Raw genomic sequence first — 15,997 nt, forward strand, 5'->3', positions numbered from 1 at the left:
ATTTTATGTCATGTCATCTTCTCTTGCATTTATAATCAATGAAATTGATTTAAGGTTAAAAACACAATTTGATATGGAGATCAAATTGATGTTTAGAAAATGCATGAGACCTTAGCCTAAGATAACCTAAACTCATATCTCACATCAAAATTGACTTGGATGTGTTTGATACACCTTAGATGTGTGTGAGATATTAGGATGATGAGTTAGGAACAAGGTGCATAGTTCTTGTACCTAGATGAGCCTAATTCAAAATTAGGGATCATAGGGAAAGCTTATGTACAAGTCATGTACATTTAGCCCAAAGATTGTGGTCCTAAATTAAATGCTTTAAAATCATTTCAAAATTGATTTGAAAAACCTTGATGAAGCTTTTCTAGTGATAGCATTCATCATTGAGCAAAGTGATACAAAATGAGTTAACTTTGAGCTATTTCAAAGACTTTTGAACTTTGTATCAAGATTTGAAAAGGGAAGTTATTTTCATAGAAAACTATTTTTCCTTGATAATATATGTTATGAGGAATGTATCCTCAAAATTTCACAATTTTTGGAATTTTCTGTAATTTTCTAGGAGTTTCTGAATTTCGGAAGGAAAATCAGAAATTCTGATATCAGACTTGTGGACCGATCAGAGAGGATTCTGATCGGTCCAGGAAAGTGTGGATCGGTCACTAAGACCGATCCAGGAGAGTGTGGATCGGTCTGGTGACCGATCCAGTGAAGGCTGATCGGTCTGGTGACCGATCAGCGCGTGCCAACTTGCTGATTTTCGACTGTTTTGTCTGAAATTTCAGCTGGGAGTTGGTGTTTTGGATTTCTAAAGGTTTGAAATTCTCCAAGACATTGTTGGTGCAATGGTCAAGGGGGAGTTGACCTTTAGGGGGAGTTTTACCTATTAGTCAAGGAGGAGTTGACTTTTAGGGGGAGTTTTTACTCGTCGAAATTTTTGAGGATGAGTGATATGGGATTATCACTAAGTTGATTGTTGAATTTAGTATCAAGGGGGAAATTAAGGGTTTCAATGAAAGGTATGAGACTTTCATTAGGAAGAAACTCTTGACCTTGATTCACTCATTTTGATGTGTGTCAAAAAGGGGAAGAATGTCTAGAGAATGTTCAAGGAAGAACATTGGAGTTAGTGGGAGAGTTTGCTGATCACGACGAGTGAAGTTGTGAACAACGATAACTTACTCTTCAGGGGGAGAGTTTGTTGATGTGTGCCAATAGGGGGAGAATGAAGGGTTTAAGTTAGGCCTTCATTATCTAAGAAGGATGTGGCCTTCTTAGAAGGAGAATGTAAGGTTGTAACTTATGTTTCATTACCTAGTGGCATGAGGAAAGTTGAGGCTATTGGATTAGCCTAACTTAAAGGTATTGTCAAACATCAAAAAGGAGGAGATTATTGGTGAAATTTCCAGTAGGTCAAGGTTGACCTAGTTGACCAAGCGTAAACCTTGGTCATGGTTTCGATGTTTGACAATACAGAAATACATGTAGACATGGACAATGCAGGTGCAGTTGTCCATACGGAGAGATACTGATCAAGGTCTGATCAAGTTGAATGAAGAAGAGTCAAGTAGGTCAAGGTTGACCGGATACTTGACTGAGAAGTCCTAACTGGGATGTTAGGCAGAATGAAAATCCTAGTGAGTGAAGCTAGGTGAAAGGGAAAGTCCTGGTGAGTGAAGCCAGGTAGTTGGAAAAGTCCTGGTGAGTGAAGCCAGGAAGTTCAGAAAGTCCTGGTTTCACTGGTGAGTGAAACCAGGCAGTTCGGAAAGTCCTGGTGAGTGAAACCAGGCAGTTCGGAAAGTCCTGGTGAGTGAAGCCAGGCAGTGCGAAAGTCCTGGTGAGTGAAACCAGGCAGTGGGAAAGTCCTGATGAGTGAAGCCAGGCAGTTGGAAAGTCCTGGTGAGTGAAGCCGGGCAGATTGGAAAACCTGGTGAGTGAAGCCAGGTGAAAACCCTAGTGAGTGAAGCTAGGTGAAAGTCCTGGTGAGTGAAGCCGGGCAAGGGAAAATCCAGATGGATCAAGGGTGATCAGACATCTGGTATTGTGAAGGTCAAGTAGGTCAAGGGAGTGACCGGATACTTGGCACGAAGAGAAAAGTCCAAGTGGGTCAAAGGGATTGACCGGACACTTGGTGCTGAGTCTTAGCAGGTCAAGGGAGTGACCGGATGCTAAGCATGATGTACCAATAGGTCAAGGTTGACCGGATGTTGGTTTGGAAGGTTTGGGACTTGGTTTGGGCAAAAACCAAGCTCTGGATCGATCAGTGGATCGATCCAGTGATACACTGGGTATCTGGATCGGTCTGGTGACCGATCAGTAACCAAACAGTAGCCTACTGAGTGTTATCTGATCGGTCTGCAGACCGATCAGGAAACAACGATCAGAAGGCAAAAAGTTCGGGAGAAAAGGAAGGGAATGCATGCTGATCGGTCCCTGGACCGATCAGAGGTATCCTGGACCGATCAGGCTTCATTGTGAGCCAACGGTCTTCTGTCTTCTGGCTTCTTCTTCGCAGGTGGATGCGGTATAAGAGGGCTTCTACAGACTACCTCTTCACTCTTCTTCCTCCTCTGAACTAGCTTCTTCTTCACTGTGCTCTTGAGCTTTGCTGAGCTCCGAAGCTTCGGGTGAGCTTCTTCGACTGAGTTGCTTGTTGGCATTCGTCCGTGAAGTTGGTGCTTCATCCGGGACTTCAGTCGACGAGAAGGCAAGCGAGTATTTGTACATTCATTGTATATTTTGTTCTTGCTCTTCTTTGTATTTCCATATTGCTGTTGCAAGTTATTGTGGCGAAGTTTCTCCACCCACAAGGAGTACTTATTAGCCGGTTCTTCGGGGACTCATCCACCGACGGATTGATAGGGCTCGTCCACCTTACGGACACGCCGAGGAGTAGGAGTATCACTTCCGAACCTCGTTACATCCATCGAGTTTGAGGTTTGTTTTCTTCCCTTTCGTTTCTACGTTTCATTTCCGCTGCGCTAACCCTAATCGTAGGAAGAAACGCGAAGGATTTGGGGCGGCTATTCACACCCCCCCTCTCTAGCCGAGATCATCGGTCCTAACAATACCCTTTCAATTATATAAATAAAATCTCTCACATTCTGATTTTTCATTCCAATTCAAAGCAAATCAAGCATTGCATTCCGTACTTTCATTTAGAGAGTTTGAGAAGTTTTTTCGGTTCGAAGGTCTTGGATTTACAGTGCTATTATTACAAGATAAAGTCATTATATCTTGAGAGATGATTGTCATGTTCCCTGAATACGATATGTGGGGCAAATTCTTCTTAAAAAGATAGAGTCTAATTCTAGCTTCGAGTTTGTCAAAGTGATGTTATACCATCATTCTGTCGGTGCTCAAATTGCACCACCACCAATTCTAACAATTTAAATGTAATTATATCTAAAATATCATCATTAGATTTGATATAAAATTATGTTAAACAAAAATGCTTACAATAGAATTCTAAGATATATTCAAACAATTGATCTATCTTTGCCTAACAAGTTGGATATTCGCATAAGAAAAATGGAGAGAGGAAACATATAAATAATATCATTAAAGAAATTACTATCAGCCAAATGTCCTTACCTAAATTATCTATTAAGTAAAATTCTTCTATTAATTCATTAAAGTTAGGACGTGATGCTTAATGACTGAAAAATTAAAAAATCACTGTCACTATACTATTACCTGGAATAAGGATAAATCTACCATAGAACTACAGGTCACGCTCTTATGATGATAAAAAATGAATATATTTATCTTAATATCTTCGTCAATTTATCTCAGGTCAACACGGAGGAAGTAAATCACGGACAACTACTAACTTTTGGAATAATGACTAGTACATAAGGGAGACATTTATCTCAATTTAACCAAGATTCAAATTCTAGAATTCATGATTTATAACACTTCAAATACTAACTACTAGATCCATCTGAAAGACCTACAGATCACGCTACCAGATAAAAGAGAAATTTGAGCTATCAATCATCGACTAATTGATCACGCAACCATATGATGACGCCTTTAGGGAACAAATTATCACACAGCTTAGAAATGCATCAATCAACCCGTCCCACTCCAATCTAAGATATCAGATCTGGCCCGAGAGTAACTTATCCATATTTTCGAATTTTGTGGGCTAGCCCTCGCACCTGCATGTGCGTGCATGTCTGGTACCTAATTAACTTTATCATGTTTCCTTGTCGTGTTGAGGAAAATAGAAGCATGGTGTCGAATTGGCCAATGTAATCTGTTATTTAAAAATAATAATAATAATAATAATAATAATTATTATTATTATTATTATTATTATTATTATTATTATTATTATATCGAAAGAAAAGAAAAATGACAAGAAACTCATAGCTGGAGCATATTCTTCTTCCTCAATATAATACTCATGGCTAGCTCATGCTTTCCAGGTCGCCTTTTGTTAATATTTTGAAACATATTTATTATTATTATTGTTATTATTATTTTGTTGCAATTTTTGTGAGGTTGAATAGGAAAATATCATGATATTGATAAATGATGATGGACTAGACCTAGAACATTAAACCATTCATTTCTAATACAAAATATATTATGTGAATGACATTATGATCAGATGGCTTTTATTCAATGTTTTAACGCACCAACATGATTTAACCCCATTCATTATAGATCTTTCCAACAACAAGAATTCATGCGCATGATATAATTAAAAATAAAACTAATGAAGAAAATTAAAACTAAAACTAAATCCACTCCTTTGTGTTTGTTTCTTCAGGACCTCTTCCTTCTTGTGCTCTTTCTTCATCAGTCTCTCATCCACCTCAACATCATAACAACTGCTAATTGCACTGCTGCTTCTTCTTGCATGTCTTGTTAATGGACCTCTGCTTCTTGTTCTTCCAGTACTTTGCCAATTGACCAATCCTGTCGCACCACTTCAGCACCGTCTCATCACTGTGCTCCGCCATGCTCCTGCTGCTACTTCTGTGCTTTGTACAATCAATGAACAAGCCAGTGGAGGATGGTATGCTTCTGTTACTATACCATGATGCGTGCCCATTCTCCTCAAATTTGATCGATATGAACGATTCTGAACACAAACACATTCCACTTAGTTTATATATTAAAATATCATGCCTCTAAAGAATTTTTGGCAAACCTTCGAGGCTGGAGATGGAAGCAGAAGCAGCCTCGTCATCAAATTTGTTGTTGGCGTGAGAGAGGTAGAAGGAAGGCAGAGCGAATACTTTGCCAATTATGGCGCTGGACTTGGACTGCTTCAGTGGTTTTTGCTCAGAATTGGCGGCCAAAACCAGGAGCCTTTCTCTCAAGCAGAGAGCACACACTCCCACTATCGTTTGCTCGGGGTGGAAACGGCAGCAGCAATTAGGGTTGTCACCTTCTCCATGATTTCCCATGTCATTAATTGTTGCAGAGAAAATTGAAGAGATCAGTTAATGGTTTGGTGTTTTGAGTTTTCTGAGAGTTGGAAATATATATACATATATATACAAAGAACAAGTCAGTGCGCTCCTTAGACAGACTTAGAGGGTTCCTGAGGGTTAATCTCATCCAATTGATAGAGAGAAACAGACAGCTCAAAGGGAAATTATTGGAGGAGAAAAAAGATGACTAAAAAGTCGCCATTTGAAGAACAAAACGTCCAAATATGGGCTCCCACTCCATGCTGTCTTGTTCCTTTAGAAAGGTGGTGAATGAATCTGATCCCTTCAGAAACAGCTCATTCATTTCACGTCCCCATTTCTCCAAGCAAATTTATCGCGAGAGAGATTTCTATTTTTCAAGAAACAATGTTAAATATGTGCCCTCTCTTGAATCAACTTTGCTACACTCCACGGAAGCCAAGTTCAAATCCACTATATAACTTTTTTCTAATAATTGCAGTATCAGAATGGGCACAAAGAAACAAGTCCAGTAAATATAAAGAGCCGCAGACTGATTCTAGTATTCGACCTCTAAAGTTTTAATGGCCGATAAATATATTTAAATGAGTATGATCAAGGGAAATCCTAGTCACAGCTAGACAAGGGTGAGAAGCTAACCGAGCGACTAGTCCTAACTGCGGTTAGGCAAAGGAAGTCCTAGTTGCGGCTAGGCAAGAAAAATCTCAGTATATCATGGAAGCCAGGTGGATTCAATAGGTTTGGAGGACCCGATATCAAATCCCTGGTAGACCGATCCAATGTTGAGTCTTGGTGGGTGAAGTCAAATGGAGAAAACCCTAAGAGGAAGTAACCTTAGGTCCTGGTGAATGAAGTCAAGTGAAGAAAACGCTAGAGGAAGGTAACTCTAGGTTCAAGTGATTGAAGCCTAATGGAGAAAATTCTAGGGGGAGGTAACCTTAGTTAACGAAAAGTCTTGGCGGAGTGAACTCCAAGCAAGGTTGATTGGATGATTTCAGGTCGACCGCGCACGGTCGACCGGACCAGTGAATCTCGGCAATTCTAAGTTTAGTTTTACCATATGGTTCTGTATTACTATTATTGCTATTGGCTAATGTAGTATTGCAGGAAAAGTCTTAGTAGCTTAGGGATTAGACACTGAGCAGAGAAAGTCCAAACAGATTTGGAGTATCAATATTTGGCAGGTAAATTGAGGTATGAAACTGGAGAAACAACAGTGAAGTCATGCTCCAGAAAGGAACAAACCCTAGGTCGCTGACCCAACTGAAGAAACCGAGAAGGTTTTTAAGTTGAAATCAAAACAGTTCTACTGTCAAATACTACTCATGCATCTTACTATTCATATATTATTGTCCTAACTTTATTTTACAGGGATATATTATTTAACTCTGTTTTGCAGGAACTGGCCTGATCGGTCGACCGAACCCAAGGATCGGCCGACCGAACTAGGCAGAACAAAGCAAGTCCGGTCAAAGCTTGATCAATCGACCGAACTTAAGGATTGGTCGACCGAACCATGATGACATGGCAAAGAGTAGACTCGAGCCAAAGCAAAGAAAAAAGTCAGGCTGATCGGTCGACCGAACCCAAGGATGGGTCGACCGAACGATCACCGAAGATTTAATGGTATATCTCGAGAAATAGGGAAACTACACTGTTCGGTCGACCGAACAAGGTGATCGATTGACCGAACAATAAATGCTATTAATGAGCGCGAAGATTGGATCTCAGCGAAGAAGGAAAGCACAGTATTCAGTCAATCGATAGAGAGTTCGGTCGACCGAACAGATCAATCGACCGAACGATTTTTCAATCGACCGATGAACGCCTATAAAAGCGAGCCTCAAGCACCGAGCCTAGACAACTCTCTGAACATTACTCTATCTCATTCTACTCGTGACTCAACTGTTTGCACCGCAACTCCACGTGCAAGCTGCTACACTAAGAAGTGCTAACACGCTTAATCATCTACTGCTTATCGGTATAATTTTATATAGCTTGCATTGTTCTTAATTTCAATAAGATAATAGGCTGTTACTATATTATATTATTCATTGTACGAATTGCTTCTTTCTGGAATTTTGGAAAAAAAGATTATAGTGAATTACCCAATAGTGCGATCAAGGATCACAGGTCTTGAAGTAGAAGTCGACGTAGATTCCAAATCAAGTAACCACTTGAGTCTTTTGTATTGTTTTCCACTATCGCTTTGATATTTGTTCTACGAGTCGTTACGAAAAGAAAAGAGTTTTCCTTATCATTCCCTCTCGATCCTTCACTTTGTACCAGCAAAATCAAGAATATCTACTTTTGCTAAAATTCCACATCAGAATACATCTGATCTAACAATAAGTTATTATATCTCCAACATGAACTCTTGAATTCTACAAGATGAGTCTGACTTTCCCTCTTTAAATTACAGTTCCAAAATGGAGTATAAAGCAAGATCTTTAACTAAGAATATAAGAATGTCAAAGACCTTTAAGGAATAATGTGTTAGACTCACAGCATCTTAACGCACAATGCAATCTCTAATAAGCGGATGAGAGAAATTAATGTACCGTTCCCACAAATGTTTATATCTTCTGATAGCCAACTTTAGCCACGGTTTCAGGTTCCCATTATAGTGCAAAACAGCTGCACTCTCAATCAACCTATCATCAATATCCGAGTCATACCCTAGACCTAATACATGCCATCGCCGATCAAGGGGTTCCATCAGACCATAAAATGTAAGGAGACCAGGAGGAAGTGTCCCTGCCTTCCAAAGTGTTTTGTCTGCATTCTGCTCCAACCAGTAGTGATATTTGGCAGTAATGTTAGATTTTCTCCATGCTATGAGGTCAATGATGTTCATCCCAAATGCCCACCCGCAGGTCTGAGGATCAAACTTTGAACCAATAATTGGATTAGAAAAGTTGATATACTTGTAGAAGCGATGGAATGCCTCTAGGCAAGTCTCCACAGCGCCAATAACATTGCCATGTAATTCCACCGAGTATAGAGCAGTCAAATCCTTCTGCACCACAACATCATCATCAAGGAACACCACCTTTTCGAGCAGGGGTTGTATCTGTGGGATGTAGAAATGTAAATGTTTCAGCAACAATCCAAATATCATATTCTTATACTTCATTTCCCCTATTGAACCTTTTGAACCATCCTGAACCATCTGCTTGACTAAAGGAGAGTATGAGGCATTCAACCAAGACAACTCTTCTATGCTCCGTACTTCTATCGTGCAGCCTCCAAAGTCATTTCCAAGAAACCATGTTGTCATGGCCCAGTAGTTGACCTCATCAGTCACCACATGGAACACAAGCTGTTGAGGATGATCTGCATTTGAGACTGTTGAATTTATGACAACAGAAGTTGCCAACACATTATCTGAAAAAATACAGAAATGATAGAGGTTGTTGTCCACAAGCCTAGGAGAATTCCTCACCTCTTCAGAAAGTCTTTGATGTGCAGGATTTCTAAACCACTCCTCAGTGAGTTTTATGCTTACACAATGAAGACTCTTGGATACAACTTCCGTAGCCAATCGACCAAACTCAGCACTCTGCACTATTGCTGAATTTGCACGCTCTTCCAGCGCAAGCACATGACTCCTCAATGTGTCTATTATCGTACTTATGTCGTAATGGGAGTCTTGGGCCTTGTATATTAACTGTGCTAATTGAGTGATAATAGGACCTGCTTCTTTCTGAGTGATTACTTTCCCAGCAGCTGCTTGGGCAAGCAACAATTGACAATTTCTTATTCGTGAGCTAAGCTCCCAAGCAAATTGAAGGTTATCATGCTCTTTGGCTATGACAAGGTACGCCTTAGCAAGTGTCATCTGCTCAGCAAGTTGCCTAGCAAAGGAATTACTGCTCAAAAGCTCTTGTGTGAAATTTAAAGTTGCACGCATTTCTTCCTCAGCATCTAGAATATTTTCCTGTGAAATTCAAAATGAAAAACACTTATGAAGTCCTGAGTTGCATAGAGAAGTTATAAATAGTTACAGAACACTCATATCAGACAAACAAATTTGCAGGGTCAAATTCATTCGATGATATCATGACCCAAAAAAAAATCTATCATAACACGGGTTGCTCGCATTCGTATAAAAAATAAATAGCTTAAGCTGCATAAAACTGGACAACACAGAACAAGAAATTGTCCAAGTAGCAGAACAGTTGAACAATGAAAATGCAAATTTAATGTAAGAATTACCAACTAAAATTTAGGATACCCTATAAAGATAATATATGCTTATTAGTGTACCATATTTACATCTAAACAATATGGTTTTAGGAGATATAAGTCAGCATTGTGAAGGATAACTAGAGTTTAGTCAAAAAGAATAACTTGCGTAAGGCAAGCAAAAATGCTCAATCCTTGGACCAACTTAATTCAGAAGTTGACATGGTTATGTAGACTAGAATTTTATTACAGCTCATAAAATCTTTGATAGGTATGGAATAGTAAATGAGAGACCACAATAATCCAAGAAGCAAAAAATAGAGCATCAAGCATCACAACCTTGACCATGACAGTTATTTAAAACAAAAAAGGACCAGACCCATCAATCAAATATAAATGACCTAAATCTTTGAAGTAGTATTTCCACTCACAAGCCCCAAAAATATCACAATATATTACTGTGCCTTTTTATGGACAACTAGGAAGTGAATCAACTAGGAGGGTGTAAACAGCATTCCTGACCCTTTCAATAGGTTCTAAAAATCCAATAGATCAGATAAAATGTCACAAAAACCAAACCCATCATAAATCAATAATTATATGTAGGGCATGGATCAAATTCAAATGTTTCAACTTCAAACTACTTTGGTATAATCAGATCAGAGTCATCCAGGAAAATGATGAGATCAATATTTACTGGTATAAATATTTTGCTGCCTCTCAAATAGTGACCTTGTGACAGGATGTATCTTCTGAAAGTTATTTTAATATTTTGTCTTGAAATAACTAATTCTGAAAGAATGATGTTATATCAAGTGCCTTGTTGTTATCCAAAAGATTCACTATAACATATATCAAATATATCATGAGAATCATGAGTTTACATGACAGTATTAGTTTCATTAAACTATTTTCAAACCACTATATGTTGTTCTGGTTCCCATTTGTAAATAAGTTCATCCATCCAATTATTGTTAATATAATGTTTATAGGAAACAAGTTTAACATATCTATGGAATCTATTGATTCACCTAGCAAAAAATGATTTATGCACTACCTAGTGTTCACCCCAACTGAATTCAGATCGTTTGGATTCATGAGGCTCAATGGAATTTGAACTTTAATTCTGATATCATATATCCACATTTGGCGAATTGATGAGAATTACAACTATATTGTTTCAATTTTTTTGGTATTTAGAAATTTGACCAAAATCCAGACCAATATAATAATTTAGTAGAAACTAAACTCATAATCTATGATTCCTAACATAAAAGGTAGAATCACAAATCTTATATTTTATACCTCAAATTAAAACAAACAAATTCAAATTACAACTCTTGTTTAAAACAGAACTCTAATTGTTTTACATTTGGAATTGGTTCCAAACAAGATGTCCAACATATATCCTGGTTTAACCAATTAATGCAAATATATATAGCTAAAAACCCAGATCAAAGCAACAGACTTTATTGACTGTATATCTAACAGTAATGTAACCAATCACTTCCTAAGACTGACCCAAAAGGCAAGATACTTTAATTTGAAAACAAAATATACCTGAACGGGCGTGGCAACCTGGTCCTGGCGATGCTGGAAGAAGAAGAGAACCATCCCCGCCGTGACAGAAATCAGAAGAAGCAACCAGATCCAGCCGGGGATCCGCCTTCTCGATGGACGCCGGAACTCCGTCGCCCTACGCCGCATGTCACACGTTCCAGAACCCCAAACCCTTCTCGGTAAGATGGCGCACCGACGCCGAGTCAGCGTATCAACCGCTCAAATCGGACCCGAACACCTCCCATATCGACTGTCGATCCACCGGAGAGCACTTACAGAACCCAATAGGGAGGAGGAGCAGCGCGGCGCGAGAAAGGCGAAGCCTCGAAGCTCAGGAGGCGATTTGGATCGGAGTTTTGCACGGGTAGCGATCACGCGCAAGTGTATGGAAGCAGGGAGATTTTGACGAGATGAATCACCTGCAGGCGGGCGGACCTATAGATCATGATGTTGATGGGCAAGTATTGGCCGTCCGATTTACTAGATTTGGTGAGATTACTAAAGAGTTGGTAGGGATTAAATAAATTCTACGGTTTAGGATTCAGTTATTTTAACCCATTGATGAGCTAGGGATTGTCCATGAAATGCAGTGTGAACAGTACAGCGGCCTGATAATGCGTTGTGCGATCTGCATTATGTACGTGATTTCACGACAGCGGCTGAGTGGGCACAATTGTTTTCCCTATAAATAAAAACTGAAATCGGAGAGTCATAAAACTTTCGGCAATTGGGTATAAAAAACAAAACAACAAAACAAAACAAAGGCACACGTAAGATTCCGATTGCTCAAAGATAGAAATAAGTATTCGATTAAAATCGAATAGATTTTTTTTTAAAATAAATTAAATCGAATCGATTTTTGATAAAAATTAAATCAAATCAAATTTTTAATAAAATCAAATAAATCAATTTTTTAAAAAAATTTAATTTGACTTAATAAAATTTGATTCGCTCTAAAATTTATGATGTAAAAAATTAATTTAGTTCAAAAATTCAATATATTCGGTCAATTCGATTTAACATAATAAAAAAATTCAAAATCGATACCGAACCAAATTAACAAAAAAATTTTAAAAAAAAATTTAAATTTTCAAATAAATCGAACCAAATTTTTAAATTGAATCGATTTGATTAATTTATTCGATTTAACCGCTCATCCCTACTAAAAAATGATCCATGTTTTACCCTTCTTTACCCAATTAATTCTCCGTCTTTCTATTTTTTTCTCCTAAACTATTTTAAATATTTCTCATGATACAATAAATAGTGTGGTATTATTTTTAAAAATTAATATCACTATTTAATCATATCAAAAAAAAAAAAGATCAGGTTGATGCTAATTTCGAAAAACAAATAATACTAAGGGTGTTGATTTTAATTTAAAATTCAAATTAGAGGTTAGATGAGCCAGAACACGAGTCACCCTGAAACATATATATAATATCAAAATTTCTATGTTTTGGTTATAGATTAGGAGGGTTAAACTCATGAGCTCATTGAATGTTCTATTTTAGTTTTAAGTTTTGGATAAATTTTTTTCTCAACTCGTAGGTCAATCCAAACCCATCGTGAGTTGACCCACGCTAGTCGCAAGTCAGCCCGCGTGGACACATCTTTAAATAGGTTGATAAAATTTTAACCAGTCCTTAGGGTATAGCTCAGATGATGGGCGCATAGCATTTCTCGCGTAATGGTCAGTGATCGATTCTTAGGAACTGATCATCTGGAATTTACCCCACCATACGTCTAATGCCTATATACTTGTATCTACCTCCCTCTATGTCCATGGTGTTGGTATAATTTTCCTAAGTCAAGGTTGACCAGTTTGACTAAGCTTGAGTTGGATCAAACTTAAGTCTTGATGTTTAAGTTTTGATTTTTGACAATATATAGAGATTTCAAGTGCAATTATCCATTATAGAAAGATTGGTCAAGGTTTGACCAGTTTGATATGAAGAAGAGTCGAGTAGGTTAAAATTGACTAGATACTTAATTGGGAAGTCCTAACTAGAAGTTAGACAAGGGCAAGTCCAACGAAAAGGTTGGCAGAAGAAGAAAATCCAAGTGGATCAGTGTTGACCGAACATTTGGTGAGAAAAGTCCTAGTGAGTGAAGCTAGGCAGATGAGAAGTCTTGGTGAGTGAAGTCAGGTGAAAAGCACTAGTGAGTGAAGTTAGACAAAAGGAAAATTCTGGTAAGTGAAGCTAGGTGAAAAGCCCTAGTGAGTGAAGCTAGGCAGAAGAAAAATCCTAGTGAGCGAAACCAAGTGAAATCCCCAAAATGAATTTGGTAATTCTGAATAACTCATCATCGATCTAACCATTTCTATAAGAGTCATATTCCTTCGTTCTGCCACACCATTCTGTTGGGGTGTACCAAGTGAAGACAATTGGGATTGAATCCCAGCATCTGATAAGTAATTCCTAAACTCTCCAAAGAAGTATTCGCCACCACGATCAGACCGTAGCGTCTTGATACTTTTACAATGACGTTTCTCCACAGCAGCCTTATACTCTTTAAACTTATCAAAGCATTCAGACTTACGGCGCATCAAGTAAATGTACTCATATCTCGAATAGTCGTCTATGAAAGAGACAAAATATTCTAAACCACCTCTTGCCTGGATAGACATAGGACCACACAAATCAGAATAAACCAGTTCTAATACATCTTTGGCTCTATACCCCTTGGCCTTAAAAGGTCTCTTGGTCATTTTACCTTCCAAGCAAGATTCACAAGTTGGAAAGTTTTCCAACACTAATGAACCCAAGAGTCCATCGGCTATTAGCCTTTGAATCCTACTTAAGTTAATATGATCAAGCCTTAGATGTCAAAGATATGTTTGGTTCATTTCCGAAGATTCCTTTCTCTTATTAGAATTAGAAGATGTGTTATTAATTTCCATTTGTTGCTTTGTGGGAGAAATTGGATTTAAAGTATACAAATTGTCTACTAATGTACCAGAACAGATAATAACCCTATTCTTCTTGATAACTACTTTGTCATCAAAAGAAATAGAATATTCATCCACAAATAATTTAGAAACTGAAATTAAATTCTTTCTAAAAGTTGGTATATAAAGACAATTTCTTAAAACCAAAGTTCTATTCCTATCGAATGATAAGTAGACGTCTCCCACTACAACAGCCACCACTTTTGTAGCATTGCCCATGTAGACGGTTATCTCTCCCTCATATAGTCACCGGGTTTCCTGGAACCCCTGCAATGTATTGCAGACATGATCAGTGGCTCCTATATCTACACACCAGGTGCTGGTAGATAACACCGCTAAACATGTTTCAACTACTAGAGAATAAGATATACCTTTATTGTTCTCTCTCTTACGAGGACAGTCCGCCTTCCAATGTCCAGTTTGCTTGCAAATAAAGCACTTGTCTTTCGACTTCTTTACTCCAACTTTCGATCCAGTACCTAGAGATCTATTCACCTTCTTTGTCGAGCCAGCTTGTTTCTTATTCTTCTTCTTGCCTTTCGACTTAGAAATAGAAACATTTTCAGCAAAGTGAATTTGAGAATTCTGACGAAATAACCCTTCTACTGCCTGAAGTTCTGTCAGTAGTTCTGCCAATGAATACATCCTCTTATTCATATTATAGTTCAGGCGGAACTGCTCAAAACTTCTGGGTAGCATTTGGAGAATAATATCGACCTGGGTTTCTCCATCGATTTCAACTCCAAGGATTTGTATCTCGTTCAAGTAAATCATCATCTTTAGGATATGATCCCTTACAGGTGTCCCTTGTGACATGGTGGCTGTCATTAATTTTCTCATTGCCTCTTGCCTAGCAGCCCGACTCTGGTGTCCGAAGAGTTCCTTGAGATTGTTCATCATATCATAAGCAGTTGGTAAGTCCTGATGCTGATGTTGCAGCACATTTGACATTGAAGGCATAATGTAACACCGCGTCATCTCATCTGCTTTTACCCATTTCCTATGATTCTCAATCTCCTCTTCACTAAAGTTACTATTAGGCATATTAGGGCAGACCTCTAACAGTACAAACTTATAGCCTTCAGCAATAAGAACAATGTCCCTGTTTCTTTTCCAATCTATGTAATTGGGACTAGTAAGTTTGTTCTCTTTCAGTATAATAGCTAGTTGGTTGAAAGACATCCTAAGAATCACAAAATAAACTTTTGGTCAAGACTCTAAATTTAGAATAACATTGATTCCTCAAACAATATTATTTAAATTTACCAACACCTCAAAACACCGTGAATTTTGCATGCCACGTTAGTGTGGACATATACAAATTCAACATTTATAAGAGGAGGTTTTACCCATTAATTTTATTATCTTGTCATCATAACTTTATGACAAATAAAATTAATAGTTGGTATCCCTTTGGTCACACAAATAATAGCAGTGACTCCGTTAGGGAGGATACTATTAAATGTGTCTAAGTGTATACCATTACTTGATACTTAGTCCATTAAATAGGATTATGACCCTTCAGTTGGAGAAGATCACACGCTCCTAAATAATTTCCTATAATCATCCATAAAGGAAGTTTGATCTAGTGATCCGCAAACAAACTCATCCGTTGTGGAGGGAGGCACTCAGAGCCAACACGCAAGTTAGTTGCATCACTTACAAACCAGTAATGGAGACCGTGGAATTTATTTACTAATCCCTCTCCCACTTAGTTTTTTAAGATGAGGATTTTATCATGCAAGCACACATCACATGCGCACACACATCACAGTAAATAAAAGTAATAAATATGGAAATTAATTTTTCAACTATTATGGCTTCTTCCATCACTGTCCTCCGTGTGCTACCAGCC

At 38.1% G+C, this 15,997-nt stretch overlaps 2 protein-coding genes across 2 annotated transcripts; both read right to left on the bottom strand.

The window, feature by feature from the left end:
• Window positions 1-4,606: 4,606 nt before the first annotated feature.
• On the bottom strand, window positions 4,607-6,386 carry LOC122029920. The gene is made up of 2 exons (XM_042589059.1): window positions 5,177-6,386; window positions 4,607-5,107 (listed from the first exon to the last, which is right to left on the bottom strand). Exons 1-2 carry the CDS (start codon window positions 5,433-5,435, stop codon window positions 4,857-4,859), a joined length of 510 nt encoding a protein of 169 aa, XP_042444993.1. The 5' UTR covers window positions 5,436-6,386; the 3' UTR covers window positions 4,607-4,856.
• A 1,398-nt stretch (window positions 6,387-7,784) lies between these two features.
• Window positions 7,785-11,602, bottom strand: LOC122029641 (hexosyltransferase GAUT11-like). The gene is made up of 2 exons (XM_042588713.1): window positions 11,190-11,602; window positions 7,785-9,381 (listed from the first exon to the last, which is right to left on the bottom strand). Exons 1-2 carry the CDS (start codon window positions 11,334-11,336, stop codon window positions 7,954-7,956), a joined length of 1,575 nt encoding a protein of 524 aa, XP_042444647.1. The 5' UTR covers window positions 11,337-11,602; the 3' UTR covers window positions 7,785-7,953.
• Window positions 11,603-15,997: the final 4,395 nt, after the last annotated feature.

Source organism: Zingiber officinale, chromosome 10B (genome assembly GCF_018446385.1).
Source record: "Zingiber officinale cultivar Zhangliang chromosome 10B, Zo_v1.1, whole genome shotgun sequence".
NCBI lineage: Eukaryota > Viridiplantae > Streptophyta > Magnoliopsida > Zingiberales > Zingiberaceae > Zingiber > Zingiber officinale.

Coding starts and splice junctions, on each gene's coding strand:
- LOC122029920 (XM_042589059.1), bottom strand. CDS start 5,435: ATGGGAAATCATGGAGAAGGTGACAACCCTAATTGCTGCTGCCGTTTC. Junction 5,108..5,176: donor TTCCATCTCCAGCCTCGAAG/GTTTGCCAAAAA, acceptor GTTTGTGTTCAG/AATCGTTCATATCGATCAAA.
- LOC122029641 (XM_042588713.1), bottom strand. CDS start 11,336: ATGCGGCGTAGGGCGACGGAGTTCCGGCGTCCATCGAGAAGGCGGATC. Junction 9,382..11,189: donor AGGTTGCCACGCCCGTTCAG/GTATATTTTGTT, acceptor TGAATTTCACAG/GAAAATATTCTAGATGCTGA.